The sequence below is a fragment of the Tachysurus vachellii genome, chromosome 5 (genome assembly GCF_030014155.1).
Source record: "Tachysurus vachellii isolate PV-2020 chromosome 5, HZAU_Pvac_v1, whole genome shotgun sequence".
In the NCBI taxonomy this organism is placed as follows: Eukaryota; Metazoa; Chordata; class Actinopteri; order Siluriformes; family Bagridae; genus Tachysurus; species Tachysurus vachellii.
In genome coordinates, this window is record NC_083464.1 from 11,714,539 (window position 1) to 11,734,310 (window position 19,772).

The 19,772-nt window shown below is 38.2% G+C and overlaps 2 protein-coding genes across 6 annotated transcripts in view; both read right to left on the minus strand.

Annotated features, from left to right (window-relative positions):
• Positions 1-3,569: 3,569 nt before the first annotated feature.
• selenbp1 (selenium binding protein 1) lies at positions 3,570-9,888 on the minus strand. Its single transcript, XM_060869775.1, has 12 exons — positions 9,772-9,888; positions 7,064-7,120; positions 6,865-6,977; positions 6,540-6,725; positions 5,703-5,823; positions 5,321-5,503; positions 5,037-5,218; positions 4,861-4,939; positions 4,657-4,778; positions 4,446-4,538; positions 4,134-4,252; positions 3,570-4,000 (listed from the first exon to the last, which is right to left on the minus strand). Exons 1-12 carry the CDS (start codon positions 9,773-9,775, stop codon positions 3,838-3,840), a joined length of 1,422 nt encoding a protein of 473 aa, XP_060725758.1. The 5' UTR covers positions 9,776-9,888; the 3' UTR covers positions 3,570-3,837.
• A 1,816-nt stretch (positions 9,889-11,704) lies between these two features.
• The window catches only part of pogzb (pogo transposable element derived with ZNF domain b), a 32,976-nt gene continuing 24,908 nt past the window's right edge, over positions 11,705-19,772 (minus strand). For 4 of the 5 annotated variants that reach the window (XM_060869777.1, XM_060869776.1, XM_060869779.1 and 1 more), the window contains 6 exons: positions 18,500-18,640; positions 18,307-18,360; positions 18,102-18,214; positions 15,008-16,447; positions 14,687-14,720; positions 11,705-13,789 (listed from right to left, as the gene is read on the minus strand). In XM_060869777.1, the coding sequence (XP_060725760.1) occupies positions 12,004-13,789; positions 14,687-14,720; positions 15,008-16,447; positions 18,102-18,214; positions 18,307-18,360; positions 18,500-18,640 (3,568 nt within the window). In that variant the 3' untranslated portion in view covers positions 11,705-12,003. The remainder of the gene's footprint in view (positions 13,790-14,686; positions 14,721-15,007; positions 16,448-18,101; positions 18,215-18,306; positions 18,361-18,499; positions 18,641-19,772) is intronic. The other variant, XM_060869778.1, reaches the window with a different exon arrangement.

Sequence of the window (19,772 nt, forward strand, 5' to 3'; positions counted from 1 at the left end):
TCTGACATCAATACAGCTACTGCGGTGGGTTTGAAAACAAAAATCTGCAAATTCTCATTTGTATATTTGTTGATTCTTTTCAAGGATCTCCTATCTGTAGTGGCAGGCTTGCACAAATATCTCCAAAAAGAGACCATTGACCTTCCCCAAGCAGTGGCATACAAAGATGCTGTGTGTGACTCCTTAAAGCAGAAACGCAGTGATCCCACTGCTGCAGAAATATATGCTAGAGCAAAGGCAGTGTGTGAAGATAATCACATTGTAGTTGAGGAACAACTTTCAGGCCAGAGACAGAAGAATAAAAGGACGGAGGATTTTGTTGTTGAAACAACTTATGGTGCACAAAGGAGAATCAGCACAGATGCCGAACAAGTCAAAACAAAGTTACTATATCCATGTCTGGATAGAATGATAACTGAACTGGAGAACCGTTTTTCTGCTTTAAATGCTGCATTGCTTCAAGGTATTCAAGCATGTAGTCCAGTGTCTGAAAACTTCCTGTCTGAGCCACATTTAGAAGAACTTGCACATCACTACAACATTGATTTAAAGACAGAAGAAGTCATGGTAGCAAGGCACTTTTTGACACGTAAAAAGCAAACTGGTGCAGCTCCACAGGACATGGTTTCACTTTATAACCTGCTGGATTCTGAAATGTTTCCATCACTGAAATCTGTCATCCAGGTTGCCCTCACTATACCTGTTAGCAGCTGTTCGTGCGAGAGGTCCTTCAGTGCTCTTCGTCGTCTCCTCAACTGGCTAAGGAGAACAACGGGTCAGAGCAGGCTCCATCAACTGGCAGTTATGGTCATCGAGAAAGATGTCGTTGAGCAATTGGACCATGATAAAATTATCAACAGGTTTGCCACTCTTAGGGAGAGAAGACACAGGTTGATGGTCCCAATGAAAGACCAGTAACTGGGCTGCAAAAGCCCATTCCTTCTGATAGTTAACCTCAGTCCATTGTCCAGCCTCATACATGTGTTGTTTATATTGCTGATATGCATAGTCAAAGTTTATGGCTTTTATGTTATTTTCTGGTTAAAAGTTGGTTAAAAGTTTATTTTATTTTGTCAAAAAAAGTTCCTTATCAGGTTTTTATGTGAGCATAGAAATGCAAATAGTAAAATGTCGTGTTTGTACTGGAAACGTGTGTACGTGTGTTTGTACAGTGAGTAATGAACCAGGAAGTCTTCATTGTAAAAAAAAACTACATTCACAACTCAAAATTTTCTAGTGACTGGTCACATCTAAATTTTTCATTTTTTTTACAGTGAAATACAGGGAATACAATGAAATAGTGGATTGCAATAAGGTTAGTAGTATACAACCCTACCCTGGGGGCTGAGCCCCCTAAAATGAAAATTCTAGAATCGCCCCTGGTCCCAAATTTACTGCATCATCCACGGACCTGTTTGCTTGATAAGCAAACTCAGTGGGTCCAATAAGGGTCCAGTGAAGTCTTTCAGGTAAGCCAGAACCAGTTTTTCGAGCGACAGACTCGTTCAGATCTCGTTCGGATGGTGTCTTGTAGTTGTTGATGGCTTTCAAACCTTTCCAGACTGAAGCTTAGTCATTAGAGGTGAACCGAACCTCCAACCTTTTAGCGTAGTTCTTCTTAGCCGGTCTAATCTCCTAATTCTGTGTGTTACAAGACCCTGTCTCCATTTCTGTAGGCATCCTCTTTGGCCTGACAAAGATGTGTGTTGTTGGTCCATCTCTTTACAGTCTTTACTACAGGTTTAACAGATCAAAGTTTTTGCCTGTATAAGGGAAAAAAACTACATATAAATGTAAAATGTCTTAACCACTGAGATACCACTGACCAAGTTTAACCAAAAAAAATGCAATCACACAAAAAACATTATTGCGCAACATGTCTATAATGAATAACAAACCTTACAGCATCCTTACCATCATTCAACAAGTAAAAATAACAAGCATTTCAGTTGCATAAACATACATGCAATACTGATACTGATGCTGTACTGCCTCTTGCACTATTTCACTTATACCTGTACTGTTTATACTGCAGATTTTGATTTCTTATCTATTATTATCTATTTAATTACTCATTGTTTTTAAGTAAGGTCTATTAACCCTTAAACCCTACTAACCCCATTTTGTTGTTTTGTACCACTGTGTACACACAATGACAATAAAACAATTTCTAAGTATTTCAGTTTGCCTGAAAGAGTTGAGTCTCAACTCAAGGGGTTGTGGTTAGTGGTTAGTAGCAGATGCTCTTATACATTTTTATCTCAATTTATACACGTGAGCAATTGAGGGTTAAGGGCACAACAGTGGCAGCTTAATGGACCTGGGATTTGAACTATCAGTAGTAAACAAGCAGTAGTCCAACATGTTAACCACTGCGCTACCACATCTCACATACATGATCGGAAAAAGTTGTTAATCCAAGTTCCACCAAGCTGCAACTTCTGGGCCCCTAAGCAAGGCCCAGTTGTTTAAAAAAACAAAAATGAGATAAAATGCTTCTGCCAAATGCTGTAAATGTCTCATATGAGAATTATGGCCACAAGGTGTCGCTTTAATTCACGTTTTCCAAACTTTGTCCCTATTTTTTTTTAGCTGTAAACAAACTAAATAAAAAACAACCTCCAACATGCAAGCCAAATAAGGATAAAAGGCATTTTTATTTTACTGGTAATTTATAAATCTTACCCAGTTTGTATTAGTATTCAGTTGTTTTAGAAAAGACAGTAATGTGCATGTTTTTCTTGGAGTTTCAGTAGTAGGGCCTTGCAAGAAAGTCTAGAGGGAGGAGTTGTATTTTTAAAAACAGCCAGCTCCAAGACTTTCACAGAGGTTTTTTTTTTTCCACTCAGCTTCACAGAAAAGTTGAAATGTGTGCAGTTGTGTAAATGCAATCACAATTGTGAAAACACACACACACACACACACACACACACACAAATACAATATAAAGACTGTATGGCTTTTCATCGTTGACTTTCATGACTTGACATCCCTTGCATTGCTTGATCTTTACTGATTTCATTCCTGGACACATATTTCTGAGCTCTGTGCAAATCCAGACTCTTTGTCTTTTCAAGAAATTGAAAATTACTATATAAATGCAACAATATTTAATGTTCAATACAAAGGCTTACTTCCTTTCACCTTTCCTTTAATGCTTTGTAAACTTTGAACTATGCATTGAACAAGGAGGTGAGGATATGAGGAAGTAGTTTTTGGAAATAGCTTGTGTTTATATCTCCACACAAATCATTGCAGACTTTTCTTTAAAATAAAAGAACAGCTGAAGTCAGCCAATTCGCCACACAGATTTCAGATTTTCATAGATGGTTTTTAAGCTATTGCTATATTTAATACATGCAGCTTTATATCAGACTTTATATCAGAGATTGAGCCTTCAGGGAAATATTGTATATATATTGTGTAGGTTTCTGAGATGCATTAACTTATGAACATCTGGTTTGGCTCTGTAGTACAGTGGACTTGAAATGAAACAATGTAAAATGGTTAGCTTTAATTAAACACTTAATATTTACTGTATATTGGATAAAATGATTCGAATTACAGCCTTTTTGTGCACAGATGTGTTTTAATATAAAAAGGTGAGTTACTGTGTGAACTACAGTTTCGCACAGAGATTACAAAAATTGATTGTGATGCAGGTCAACCATGAGTGTCAGTCTGTTAGTGAATAATTTGATCAACATCAGTCACATATTGATTTCTAGAAAGACAACAAGTAATACAAAGCATGATCAAGTTAACTACTAATGACTAAGCAAGAAGGATAACTGTTTAGTACTCCAGGTTTATTTTGTAGAGCTAAGAGCTGCCATTTCATAGCCAGATGTCGGAGGTGCAGTCACCTCCAGGGTATCGGATCTCATGAGCGAGAGCAGGACCGTCGGGTTCCTGTCCAAAATCCACCAAGAATTTTTCATTCAGCATCAGGCCACCATTCAGTGTGTCCACATCAATCTGCAGCATGACTGAGCCTTGCCTAAAAACAGACACATTTTGCAGATCACATTTTTCTGCATTCTGACGTGAACTAAATTAAGCTTCGAGTGGTTTTTTGTATTGCACTGCTGCAGCATGACTGGCTGATTGCATGCACGATATGTATGTCTTACTTTATTATCTCAGGATAGAACTGTTTGTCCCATGCACTGTATAGAGAAGTAGTAACATAGAGTCTTTTTCCATCCAGGCTCAGTTGCAGCATCTGTGGACTGCCTGGTATTCTCTTGCCCTGATTTACAATAAATCATTCATTTTCAACTGACAAATTTCAGGAACAAATGGTCTTTTTTTTTAAGTTTGTATTTTTCTACAGCCTTTAAAATTAATCAGATATCCTATTTTAAATCATGAAGTCTATCAATAGTTCCTTCACTCAACACTCCATGTCAGATGAATTACCAGCCAAAAAAGTTTTTGCTTACCTTCACTATTCGTGGAGAAGGTTGCTGTTTCAGTTCTTTATCCTCTAGAACTTTAACAGGACCATCATTTTGAATGCTGCCTCCCAGAAAGATCTTATAAAAACAGTTTTTTAGTAAAATTGGTAGCAAGACCATATCCAACTTTATTTTTCATAAAACCTTTAATTAAAATGGTTGAAAAATATTAAATGTTTTCATAGTGCTATCACACCTGGCCCACCATACGGGGATTTCTCTTGTCAGTGATGTCATACTGTCGAATGTCACCATGCAACCAATTGCTGAAGTACAGGAAGCGATCATCCAGTGAGATTAAAATGTCTGTGATGAGACCTGAAGCAAGACACATTTACATACATAAACACATTTTGCTTGTGAACCATCTAGGTTTCAGTGTAGTTTAAAAAATCCTTACTTGGCATCTCAGGTAGGACCCAACCCTCTACTTTTTTACTAGGAACCTTGATGACTTTCTCTGCAGCCCAGTCACCTTTCTAAAAAAACAGGAGTGAGTTCAGCCAATATAGTCTCAATATAATTACAAGCACAATTTTATGATAGGAATTTCTGGAAAGTTTAACATATGCTTGCCGGAGTCTTATAGAAGCGGAACACGGTGCCTTGGAGTGCACAGCCCACATAACCTTCAGCTGCAGCAGGGTCATGCAGAAAGCGGATCTCTAAAGGAATGGCACCCTCTTCTCCTAGATCCAGAGTCTGCATATGCTTGTGAGTGGTCCAGTCCCACACATGGATGCACTGCCCATAGTGACCTGCAGAGAAAAGTCACATTATGTTCTAATGGTAATGAAAAATGATGCCTACATCCACATCAATGACCACAAATCAACAGAGAATCAACAAAAACTACACACCTGCTTTGACATCTGCAGGATTGAATCCATTGGCGAGTATTTTGGGTGCTCCCCACTCGGTGCTAATCATGACATTATGACGTGGCTGGTACCAGAAGTCATATCCAAAGGGTGCTGCTTCACCAGGCAATTCCCAGTTTCCAATCACTTCAAAAGTCTCACCATCCAACAACACAAATCCACCTAGACACACACATCAAATGTACCTTCATTACTTTAAACATTATTTGTCACTTCTTAAAACCATTTAAGGTTCTTATAATAAGTGCTGATTCCTAATTAGTAATGTTTACTTCATTGTCAACATAGCATATTCATTAACAGTCTTTGAGTTATTATAGGTATATAGCATGTAAGTCAATTGCCCAAACTGGTATATTACCCTTTCCATTTCCTGAGGGGTCTCCCAGGGTACTGATCATAATTTGTCCAGTGCCCAAGCAGTGAGAGGTATGAGGATTGGCCAAGCCACATTTCCAGAACATCTCCACAGGTTCAACAGTCTGTTGGAAGAAACTGATTAATGGAAAGTGGCTGAACCTCTATGGATATTATACACTGTACTCAAGGACAGGCCACTTTGTTAGGAACACCTATACATTTATGCACTTATCCAATGAGTCAATCATGTGGCAGCATCACAATGCATCATCATCAAGCAGATACAGATCTTACAAATTTCAGTTACTGTTGACATCAAACAGAATGGGAAAAATATTGATCTGAGATTTTCATGCATAACAGTCTCTAGAGTTTATACAGAATGGTGTGAAAAACATACACACAAGAAAAGCATCCAATTATTGGCAGTTCTTTTGGCAGAAATGCCTTGTTCATGAGTATAGCCAGAATAATCTGTGCTGACAGAGATGCTATGGTGACTCGAATAACCACTCTTTACAACTGCTGTGAGGAAAAAAAAGCATTTCAGAATGCATAATACATCAAACCTAGAAGTGGATGGACTACAACAATAGAAGACATCGAGCTCCACACCTGTCAGTCAACCAAGTAAAGGACTCTGAGGCAACAGATGGCAAAGGCTCATTAACACTAGGCAGGTGTACATGGTTAAACTGACCACTGATGGAGAAAATTTGTGAGTAAGAATTTCATTGCATACTGAACATTGTATTTAAGAACCTGACAAACATTATGCAGCCCAGGTAAGTGATAATTTATAACAGAGAAGGTTGCGATTACTCTTCAGTTACCTCACCTTGTGAAGTCGTGGAGCACGGGCATCTGTTCCCACATCAATAACATAGACCCGGGAGGAAATCAGGGAAGGTAAGATAAGCCGGTTGCGTTTTTTGGAGGCATCATCAAAACAGCTGCTGCAGGCATTCCATCCAGAGTGGTGCAACTCATCATTCATATTGGGCATAGGCAACCTATGAATCACCTACATTCACCAAGTGCACACATACTTTACTAACTTGTGAAGTACAAAATAAAAACAAATAATTTTTTTTAATAGAGAAGCAAAGCTTTAATTTGTACAGCTTTAAACACACCCAATGGTTTCTTCTATTTTGTCTTACCTTACAATAAGTAGGAGATTTAGGATTTACATCAACGGTTGCAAGATAATCAGGCTTTCGTATTTCAGTATTCCGAAAAATACAGGGCAGGTAAACAATCTCCTCTCGAGGACCTTGGGGAATATTCATGTTACAGGTTAATTTCTTGCATCTCTTTCTTTGGATGGAGTCATTGATACCAAGCTTTGTGATGCCTTACCATTCATGGCATCCAGAGGACTTTTGTAACCTGGTCCACATCCTGAGCAGGTAGATGCTGTGGATAGAAAAAAAGAAAAACAACCTGATTCTAAAGCAAATTTACATCATTGTGGTCCAGTAGATTGGATTCATATTGCATTGATAAGATCGAATCAATATGTGACAAATCAAAGGACAAAACAACATAAAGTGTATTATTTAGGGATTGGATCATGATAAGCCACAAAAACAGCTTCATTGAACCTAAGCACAGATTATACAAGTCCCAAAACAAACAGCACAATATTTCCTTTAGTTTGTCTCATGTCTGTGTGTTTATATTTGATAAAGTAATAAAATACTTAGACATTACTGCAGAACATGTAGCAAGGCATGGAAAATTCCCTGCAGAAATTTCGACATCTCTGAAATGATTCCATTACTTATAAACAGACTGTAATTCTAAATATGGTTTTAGCTGTGGGTGAGGTAAGGAAACAAGCATTCTATAAACTCGCATTTTAGTCCAGGGGGACAGATTAACAGTCAAAATCCATTCACTGGCATTCATGGGAGATCAATATGAATCACACAACCTATCTTTTGCAGTGAGCTGTCACATTTGTTCCACTATAGGTTATAGTGTATAATATATATTATACATGCATAACCCATACCGACAGAAATAAAGATGACTTATATAGACAGAAATAAAGATGACTTTTTAGGCAGTAGGCAATGTTATAGGCAGCTGAAACTTGGCTTTACAACATTCAGTTAGCAAGAATATTGTTTTATTAGATGATAAGAGTAAATGATTCTTGTATCACCTTTTCACTTCAAGCAAAGTATATAGATAAGCTATTTTGTACTGTTTTTATTTACAAATCACACAAAATATATTTTGCAGTGAGATGTCAATATTTCAGATAGACTGTATGTGCACCCTATAGTGAAAGAAAGTTGCACAGGATGAAATTAAATTTATTAGATATGATTAAAGTAAGGTAAAATATTTTATCACCTTTTCACATCAGATAAAGGACAAAAAAAGCTAAGTGAATATGTTTAAAGGTAAGTTAAATAAATAAACTTATTTTAAGTTCGTTGTAATTAAAACTTAGAGTTAAAATAAAAGAAAAACAAACAATCAAACAAACAGTGTGGATTGTAGTAAGCTAGTTGATTCCAGGCAGACACTTTTACACAATTTTGTGATACTACAATAAAAGAAAAATAATCTTCCCATCTAAACAAAATCAACACTCTCACTCGCTCATTTTCTACCGCTTATCCGAACTACCTCAGGGAGCCTGTGCCTATCTCAGGCGTCATTGGGCACAAATCAAAATGTTTTTATTAAATATAAATAAACTAATAAATGTTCCAACAATTATTCAATATAATTAATTGTTGAAAAATTGAGCAATAGGATAAAGTGGTTGTTATATGAGAAGCAACAGATGTGACATTTCTCAATAAGTTAAGAGATAGCAAGCACTGCCAAAAAGTTATACAACATCCTTTCACTGATAAACAGAAACTCTAGTGAGTCTTAAACAAAAATATTTCGTAGCAATCTTGCAAAACAGTATGCAAGAAAAAACCCTATAAATGTCTCTTTGTTGAATTCTATTTTTCTTTGTATTTATCATGAAATTAGTGTATACTTATATCAGTCCTACGTTACAAATCCTACATTACATGTATAATCCTACATTATACATACATAGCAGCAGAACATGAGGGGGTCAATAAGAGGTGTGGTTAGGAGCTATTCGTAGCGGTAATGTGATGCCCCATAGATTTATCACACTTCACAAATGAATGAAGAGACAGGAGTGATGGAGAACCCCTTTGCTGCTCACGTGCTCTGTTGGAGCAGGTTTCCCTCAAGGTACTTGACTGCCATGTACTATGGCTTGTGTCAAACAGAGGTGGATAATAGTGAAGGGTCATGTATGCCTAACTAATTTATAGATAGCCTACACAGACAGATAAGTAAGCAATAAGTAGGTAGGTAAACAAACAAACAAACAAACAAACAGATCACATCTGCTTCATGTTCTATTTCCAAGCTTTTTTTTTTTACTATAATAAAAAAAAAAGAATAATAATGATATAATTTAAATATATCCTTTTTTTAAATAATATTTATATATTTATATATAAATATAATAATTACATCACATTAAACTGTTAGAGGAGGATGTACAGTAAAGCTGTCATGTAGTCTTGTTACACTTATTTCACTTTCTGGGTAAATGATGAAATGTGTATAGTAAGAAGTTTACATTTTAGTTATAAAACATGACAAATAACTTGAAAGCAGAATTATAGGCTCTTTCCCACAAACTACACAAAACAAAGTGTTAGGTTATGGGACAAAACATGGTATAATGATCACATAAACCAACACAACTGGAAAAACAACAAACTGTGGTTTGCTAAAACACTGCTCTGTGTCTGTATTTACTTTAATATTATTAAAATTATTTTGGGCCAAATAGGATATTCTATGTAGAAATCTTAAGTGCAACTTCAACAGGCACCACCATGCGGGTCCATGATAATAAATATTTATATTTATGATTATTTCTTTTTTTTTTTTTTTTGACGAAACACCATTTCAGAATCGCAGACTCACGGCAGTTTGTTTAACTCGCGTACGAAAGTAAGTTAAAAACAAACAAACGTTATTTAAGACACGATTAGACGTATACATACCCATTCTTTAACAAACTCGCCAGAAGTTCCTTAAAGGAAGGATTGTCTTGTAGCAGAAGGATCTTATAAGGCGGTGAAATGAGGCGCGTCCCACAGACAGCAGGAAGGTTATGTAACCGAGGCGACACTGTAAATGCTGCAAATCATTAATCAACATGAAGATTACAGTCAACAGTCTACTCTAGTTTTCCTCAACTGAACATTCTATGGTCAAATTATTTAACTGATACTATGAATATGTTGTGTGTGTATTATTTCTCTTATAAAATGTTGAAAACACAAGACTTTCCACAAAACATTCATTTCCTCAGTGAAGAGCCACTTACACTATATGGCCATAGTCCAGTCATATGTTGACCTTCACCAAACTGAGGTGTGGAACAACTGGAATGATTTACACTGAGCCCTGGCTTCAATCTCACCAAACACTCACTCACTCACTCATCTTCTACCGCTTATCCGAACTACCTCGGGTCACGGGGAGCCTGTGCCTATCTCAGGCGTCATCGGGCATCAAGGCAGGATACACCCTGGATGGAGTGCCAACCCATCGCAGGGCACACACACACTCTCATTCACTCACACACTACAGACAATTTTCCAGAGATGCCAATCAACCTACCATGCATGTCTTTGGACTGGGGGAGGAAACCGGAGTACCCGGAGGAAACCCCCGAGGCACGGGGAGAACATGCAAACTCCACACACACAAGGCGGAGGCGGGAATCGAACCCCCAACCCTGAAGGTGTGAGGCGAACGTGCTAACCACTAAGCCACCGTGTCCCCCCCTCACCAAACACCTTTGATATAATTTGTAAAACCAAAGGTGATTTCGAGTAGCCACTCCATCTACTGGCTTGGTTTGGCAAGGAGAAATGACACCAGAGATCCTAGAAGAAACCAGGATGCAGGAGCATGCAAAACACTAAACAGATTAACCTATGTAACCTAACCCAAGCTCCGGATTATACCACAGACCATAGTAGTCATGGCTCAAAGGTGTTGGTGTTGGGTTACTTAGCATAAGATTGGGTGAACGGGTGGCTTTAAGTGAGGCCTTTAACCCCATCCGTACCAGGGGTACCAGTGTCATGGCTCTGTGCATTGACCCCAGCTTCCTAACAAAATGGGCTATGCAACGACACCATCTTCTGAGCCTGGTTCCTCTCATGGTTTCTTCCTCATATCATCTCAGGAAGTTTTTCCTTGCTGCCGTCGCCTCCGGCTTGCTCATTAGGGATAGATATATAGTATCTTAAATTTTAAGTAAATCTTTTTAAAATTTATTTTAAACTTTAATTGTATATATTATTTATTTTTATCCTTATTTCTTCTTCTTCTTATTATTATATTTATTTTTATCTCTCTTCTGTTTCCATACTTCTGTAAAGCTGCTTTGAGACAACGGGAAACTGCGGAAAGCACTATACAAATAAACTGACTTGAATCTTCTTAGATGTGAGCCAGCAATGCTATATACTGTACAACCATGCTGACATATATGTGGTTTGTGTCAAGTGGAGTATTGGTGTGTGGTAGATGATGACTTGGTATCATACTTTAACATTTTCATATTGTGATTAAGAAATTGCATTCTATATAATTTGTGTAATGGGCTACACAGACCCAGAGAAAAAGACCAAACAAACACAAAGACACAAAATGGACACAGTTAAAACCTAGAAATTTCAAAATACCCCACATTTTCACACTATTCTATAGCCTTTTAGAATAGGATGTGATCATCTTCACATAATTTGTCCAAAGATCATAAACTGCCACAAAGTAAACATATGCTAATTTGACAATGCATGTGGAAAGTAATTAGTTTGGAGAATTGTAAATGTTTAGGGTAAAGTAGTTTAACTCCAGAGCAGCAAAAATGTTCTCATCTCTTCAAGATGCATCCAGATCTCATTATAATAATCTTCATTATCACTGAGACATAAGGGTGAAGACACCCACGTTTAATTGGATGGAGGAAACAAAACATTTATTTACAAGAGATCCACATCCATAGACATAAATGAAAAATAGTTACAATCTGGGAGAAAGTACAAACGGTTTAAAAAAGGTCATCAATCTCTCATCCACTTTAATATATTGCAATAAAATAAGGTTTGAGGATTTTAAGACAATTTCTCCTCAAGATAACAAATTATTTGTCATGACTAGACACATTAAATATATACTGCGCTTATTCACCCTTTCTTTCAAATTTCTGTACCAACTCAACAACTGGATCCAACATCTGTCTGTGTTGTAATAAGGTCCTGACAGGGTTCTAAAAGCTCCTCTCTCTCATTAACATGGTGTACAGCTTGTGACTGTGAGGAGTTATCAGGAAGGGGAGAACACTTTGAAGTGTTCACTTCACTTGACACCTCTAATCCTTCATTCGTTGTTGCCTGTGCTTGTTGCTCTGTCTCCATTCTCTCACTCTCTGTTTTGCTTTCATTCTCAGTTTCTCCAAGTATTTCTCGCTCAGCCTGTTCAACACCACTTTTATTTCCATTTATTACTTTTTCTCTTTTCTCCAGGATGCCTTCAACATGTTTCTCTATGGCCTCTTCCTTTGACACAGAATTTATCACTTCAGGCCCAAGCATGGCTTCTGTCAATGTATTCAGAAGTTTCAACTGAGCATCAGTGTCCTTATTACATTCTTCTTGGTTTGTGATCAGTCTGGAGTGGCAGAATGAGTGCTGAATCACTTGAGGCCTACCAGAACAACAAGCCAAGGCCTCCTCTAACCATGACACAAGAAGCTGAACCAGGCCTTCAGGATTCATCTCACCTGTTCTGTTTTGGGTGACTAAATGAGACCAGCGACATAGCAAGAACTTTTTCAGCACAGGGCGCACACACATTTCCAGAGGCTGTCGTTGGCTGCTGCACCCAGATGGAATAACCATAGGTACGGTCTGGGTTCCATTTAAGGTGGATAGGAAGCCTTCTGTCATGTGGCTATGATGGCCATCAATAACTAGCATAGCCTTATTCTCATTGTGAGAGTTTAAATACCGCTGCCATACATTAGCAGACCAGATCTCTAGTTCTTCTTTTTCTGAGAAACCTTCAACTCTTGCTTTAATTTGAACTAAGTCTGAGAGCTCTTTGCTAAAACTATCTAAAGACATGCCTTTAATAAACAGCATTGTCGGCAACAATGTGCCATCTGCAAGAACTGACAGGTAAATGTTCATCCATGGTTTCCCAGTGCCCTCTAATTGGAATGCTGAGTCTTTGGAAGAGCCTGAACAATTGACAATTTGGTCAAAGTCAACAAAAATCGAAAGCTCATCCATAGCACCAACAGCTGAAAGAGGAACATTGTGTGTTTTAATCTGTCTATGAACAAACCCTGTGAAATCTCTGCAATTTTCCTCCATTCTACTTGGTAGCTGATGACAAGGCATTTCATTATTGTGCAGGCCCAGCTTGTGCTGTAGCATAAAGGTCACTGCCCAGTCATATGAAATACAGAAGGAGCTGTTTTGATTAATCTGATTGTGGATCTCAGAAGCTTTCTGAAATAAATTCTCCTCTCTGATGGGATGCTGCTGTTCCCGCTGGACTAGAACCCACTCCACCAAATGCTCCACAGCCTCTCCACTGCTACTGTCTTGACTCTCACAGTCTAGTCTTTTCTCTTTGTCTTGAAGCCAAGTCCTAATGAGCTGAGGTTCTGTGCCCATATCCTTGGCTGCTTTCTGTATTCCAGAGCACAATGCAAACAGTATAATTCGGAGCTGATGCGCAGACAGCATGTCCTCGGTTTCTTTGATAGAAATCTGAGAATTCGGCTTGGCTGCAGACTCCTTGCCTTTGTGCTCATCTCTGATCTCAACAGGCTCTTGCTGACTACTGTCATCTGTCTCCATTTCTGAATCTGATGACCCCAGAGGGGCCAATTCTTGATCAATATCTTCATTTATCCCAGAGGTATCCTCCAGTGCCAAGCTAGGGGAAAAGTTTGTAGGAGTAATGGTGTCCTGCATAGCTGAAGTATGTTGCCTGAAAGAAGATACAATTGTTACTGCATTTTCTGGACCTAGATATACAAAGCAAATTCAAATTTATTTGAATAGCGCTTTTAATCATGGACATTGTCTCAAAGTAGCTTTACAGAACATAAACATAAAACAAAAAGTTAATATAAAGAGTTCAAGATTAATAGTGTACTTATATTTAAATGTGTATGTATTTATCCCCAATGAACAAGCCTAAAAACACTGATATATTTAGAATGGTTCATCAACCTACAGTAGTAATAACTAGTCAGCCGTGCTTCTATGATGGTCCTGACAAATTGTGCCTAACAACAGTTGGATTACAATCTGTAATTGCATACCTACAAAGAGCATCTAAGGTTGTCTGAATCTGAGTGCAATTGTTCTTGGTACCCCTGGCAGTGTTCTGGTTTCAGACTCAACTGATTCTATCGAACCGTGGTGCATTTGTGTTCATCTTACATCACCACAAATGTGCATGGTGAATCCATTTTCTTTTTTTAATTTTATTCTTATTTATTTTAAGTTAATTTTGTGTTGTTATGCAGAGTAAGACAGAAGGGCACTTTTCTGTGCCCTACAACATTCTCTTTGCAATCATGCTACATGTGGAAACTATTGAAGTCCTCATTGGCTTCACAGGTCAAAATTGTGTAAACTGTGCCATTTTGTACTAAACTGCCAGTGTCGATGCCCCGTATACAGCAGGTGTACCTAATAAACTGGGAAGAGCTTTACTGTCAAACTAAATTGAACAATAAAATTTCCTCCTTATTCAAATATGATTAAACAAAGTTTTCTATATTAGTTTTGCATGATTCACAAAGCTAATGTAACCAACAAGCAATGGAAGTTTATTTAAATATATATAAAATTATTCCCACACAAATAACAAACATACCTTGTAGGCTCCATACTCCCAATTTCAGGGTTACCTGTAGAGAAAATAAAAATAAGTAAGATCTCATACCACTAAATATAATTTAGAAAATGTTAATGCTCTGTATCTTATACATTCATACTCAGGCTTTTCTGCCTCATAACCATAGAAAGCATAGTAGTCCCAGAGTCATCAGGTATGTTTGACCTGACATGCAGTGCAGCCATACACACTCTTATAATACTGAAGCTTTAGGTCACAATTCTTACATCACCATGGCCTACAATTAATTTTGGTTAAACAGTGTGACACCCTCAGAAGTCTTAGAAGCTTCTGTCCTACCCTCATGTCTCTGCTGATGCAACTGGTCACTGTTCATTTCCTTCTGAAAAGCTTGTCTTTCAGCACACTTGGCCAGCTGGTATCCCAAGCGTTTTCGGTAGTTAGCCTGAGAGAAGTGGCCTCCCTGAAGCCATGTGGGTGGGTTGCCTTTCCGAGTCTCTCGTAGTACAATAAAGGAGTTAATGATACTCAAGTTGACAAAGAACCAGAAAAGACGACGCCAGTTTGTGTCCAGGACCAATCCTCCTAGCTGGTTGCAGGCCAGGAGCTGACTGCAGATGTCCACACCACGCATGTTATCTTGTAGCAACTTAAACACCAGTGGTCTTGAAATGGTGGCGAGTTCCCCTGGCTTACTGGTGGACCTTCTCCAAACTTTGTCTGGCTGGCCAGCGACAGCATTTGTAGAAATGCAGACCATCTCTTTTGCATCTTTCCATCTGGTAACCAGTACAGGTGGGTGCTCAAATTGAACATAATCCCCAGTGTTCTTCAATGCAGGCTGATCCCAGAATTCTCTTGGAAGGACTGTGCTGCATGTGGAGCTGGAGCTGGAGCAGTATATGTTCTTTTTGTGCAACTCCTTCATTAGGGGAATACTTGCTAGCAGGCTTGACATGAATATCTGATGATGTCTACTTTCAAGGCCCTTTACAAGATATGGCACAACCAAACTCCCTAAGTCTTTGTTCTTTTTCTGTTTTGTCAAAATTAACATTTTGTGACAGTACCCTGACTTTGAATCACATAAGAGCCATATTTGTGGTTGAGAGTTTCTACACTTCTCCCTGTCAGCTGCATTTTCATGAGATCTCAGTAAAGTTCGATCAATAGTCAAACATTTGTTTGGCTTGTAAGCTTTGCGCATGCTAGTCTCCAGGGTTTTCAACATGGGCTGGAAGAAAGACAGTTTGTCTCCGTTGTCGTGGTCCTCTTTTTCAAGCATGCTGTTCATCCGAATATGCAGGCTGACCTGCTTGAAGCGTTCTACAGACATGGTCCTGTAAAATGTGGAACAGCCATGATAATGCTTCCAAGACCAATACATATCTGGCTCTGGAAGAACTTGCAGTCCCATCAGAATAGACAGGCCTATGAAGCCTTTGACCTCTTCACTAGTAAGAGACTGCCAAGTGGGATCTCCTCTGCCTACATAGCGCTGATACTCAGCATAAGCATTGGTCTCCTTAGCAATCTGCTCCATGAGGATGTCGGGGAATAACAGCTGAAAATACTCCAGAACATCACTGCTTTTAGACATTGAATGCTGTGGCCCACTGCTGTCTGTAAACTCTGGCACAGATCCTCCATCACTTGGAACGCTCCAGTTCTCCATGGACAACCAGTCAGGCTTTGCCTCAACATCATTAGCTCCTTCCACTTTCTCCTCCTCCTCCTCCTCCTCCTCCTGGCAGAATTCAATATCAGTCTCCAGACACTCTGTAGGGGAGGGGAGGGATCATAGGAACACACAGTTAGTCTTCTTTTTGAAGCCTTATGGCCACTAATACTCCAGTTTATAATACAATGTTAAATTGTAAAAGTGGTTCTCCATGTGCCAGTTACAAAGCGTAAGGAGCTCAAAAGCAGCTGATAGTTCCTTGTTGTACAGTCCTTTTTAAAAGGAATTAGTTCCTGTTATGTATATAGAAACCCTTGTTGCTGTCTTCCTTCTGATGGTATACAGTAGGAATTGTGTAAGCAAAATATTTTACATTATTTTAACTATATGGTTATATTAATGTTTTATGACACGTTTCCACTAGCATGCGGAAAGAGGACAGTTAGTCATCCCAAGGTATAACATGGAAAAAACACAACAAAATTTTCATTCGAATGGCGCAGAATGAGTCTGAACGGCAACTTCATTCATTCATTCATTTTCTACCGCTTATCCAAACTACCTCGGGTCACGGGGAGCCTGTGCCTATCTCAGGAGTCATTGGGCATCAAGGCAGGATACACCCTGGACGGAGTGCCAACCCATCGCAGGGCACACACACACACACTCTCATTCACTCACACAATCACACACTAGGGACAATTTTCCAGAGATGCCAATCAACCTACCATGCATGTCTTTGGACCGGGGGAGGAAACCGGAGTACCCGGAGGAAACCCCCGAGGCACGGGGAGAACATGCAAACTCCACACACACAAGGTGGAGGCGGGAATCGAACCCCGACCCTGGAGGTGTGAGGCGAACGTGCTAACCACTAAGCCACCGTGCCCCTGAACGGCAACTTATTTGTGACAAATTATCAACTATGACATTAACAGTACTTGCATGAGATCGGTTGCACTTACAAGCACGGCACACTACAATGGGTGGCCAGTTTGGGTTTGTCCTATTGAAAACATGTAATTAAAATACAATTCAGTGCAGACTCTGCCCAGCATGGATAAAGCAGGATAGTGGGAAAATGTCATTAGGAATTGCTACAATTAAGCTAAACCTAATATTTACATAAACTTGAAGAATACATGCAGAGTGACCTGGAAAACCAAATAGTCATTCCAACAAACAATGCAGTCTGTAAATAGTGTTTTTTTTCTACACTTGATTTGAAAGGAAGCAATTTATTGCTTAGTGTATCCAGTGTGGTGTTTGTTCAGCTGTTCAATTTTAAACTATTTACATTGATAATTGGTGAAACATAAAGAAAAGCACTGTTTTTATATGAAGTGGATGTTTTTGCATTACTACACTAACAGCATTAATAACAGTTAGAGAGTCAACAATGTACAGGGAACTGATATCAAGCTTACTGATTTCTAAAACAAAGCCAAACAGATTAAAAAACCTGTGTTTTATAAGATTGACTTATTAGAAAGACATTGGAGGTAACAGAAGTGTGATACAAGAACTGTCATACAAGTCTAAATATAAAATTCCTTAATTTCACAATATGTATATAATTTTCCCAAAATGAGAAAATATGAATAGAAAATATGTAATCCTTATAATGTTTACCTAGTATGCACATAAATATGTATGTTTGCAGAAGCGAATACCCTTCATTTTTGTATAAAATGCACTGTACATGTTAGCAATGTCTTAAAAAAAAAAAACAACAAACAAAAAAAATCTCACCTTTTAAACTGAAAACACAGCGAGAGTGATTTGGGAATTGGGCCAAGTGTTTAGCCATCAGGTCTCCCTGAGTAGTCTTGTAGTTACACCAAACACATGTTAGCTTTAACCAACTGCAAAACAAGTCAGGTTTTAGCAATAAAAAACCTTCAGTACTCCGTTTGTTCAACTACGAAAAAGATGACCAATGAATGTAAGACGTTACCTCAAAGATCCCTTTTTAGTACGGGCTTTATGAGTTCTGCTTGAAACATGATTGCTGGAATAAAGTTGAAACAAAACTCCAGTTACCAGAGGAATATCCTAGGTAAAAATCCTCTAGTTATTTATGAACAACATTAGACTAAATTTGGCACTTTTCTGCTATTTTATAACAAACGAAACAACTGTTAACTCACTTGATCATGTGGTTGGCATATGCACGGGAACAGCATGTGCTGTATGTGCACAAGGAACAGTGGACATATGTAGGATAGTGATTGGCAAAATCTGGGATATCAAAAGTGCACTCCACACACCTTTGTCTCCCTAACAGTGATCTGAGAAAAGAAATGCGAAACATCAGTTAATCAATAATTACACACATCTCACACACACACACATCTCTCACTCACACACACGCATCTCTCACTCACACACACACCCCTCACTATCTCCCACACATCTGTTATGAAGAATGATGTTTAAATGATAACATTTTGTAAATAGTACAGATATACACAGTGTCAATGTTTTGTGGTACTGTAACAACTAATGAGGCAAGCTTATACAGCAAGCTTGTGTCAAACTTTTGTTTTTACGATAAATTCTAACATCAACCAGTATGCCAATATCAAAACTATCCAAAATCCAACGTCAGTGCTACAGAGCGCCAGATACAGCACCTCTGGAGCAAAGAGAGTTAAGGGCATTGCTCAAGGGCCCACAGTGGCAGCTTGGCATAATCGGGACTATAATCCCCAACCTTATGATCAGTAATTCAAAGCCTTAACCATCACATATATACCAGTCTCCCTTTTAAATACCCACACATTTAAGTGACCAGAGGTACTAGTAGTTCTTAGGTTGGAGGTTTGCATGAAGCTGAATACAATTTCAATATGATTTAAATTTACATAGCCTTACTTCAAAAAGATTACCATTAATCAGTTAAACATTAGTTGATCCAGCAATATCACAACAAGAAGAATTTAAATTGCATATATGCCAATCAGAACGATATTTCTGAATACTCTAGCTTTTATTCCCCAGACCTAAAACACTGATATCTGACTATAACCGTCTGACTAACGTTCCCTGTGTTAATTAAAATGTGATGAATGAATAAAAACATCAAAACACTTTAATGAGACTCATACAAGCAAAGGAACATGCTAAAATTAGAAAGAACTAAAAGTAATATTAACAATAATAGTGAATTATGTTTGCAGGTAATCTGATTATATAGTTCACTTTTTGCATTGTATGCATATAAACTTTTTTCTATATTTTGCCATCTATTCCAACAATCATATCAAAACATCACTTGTGTTATTTTCTGTGTTGTATTACATCATGTAACATCAACCGCACTCAAAAGAGAACTTGATATCAATTCAATTCATTTGTATTGCTCTTTTAACAATTGACATTGTCTCAAAGCAGCTCTACAGAAGCATAGAAACAGAATAA

Bases quoted from the DNA above. Each gene is read 5' to 3' on its own strand.
- selenbp1 (XM_060869775.1), bottom strand. The intron at 5,824-6,539 runs GTGAGGTAACTG...TTCTTCCAACAG, and splicing joins GTGCTCCACGACTTCACAAG to ACTGTTGAACCTGTGGAGAT. The intron at 4,001-4,133 runs GTAAGACATACA...GTCTGTTTTTAG, and splicing joins TTCTATCCTGAGATAATAAA to GCAAGGCTCAGTCATGCTGC.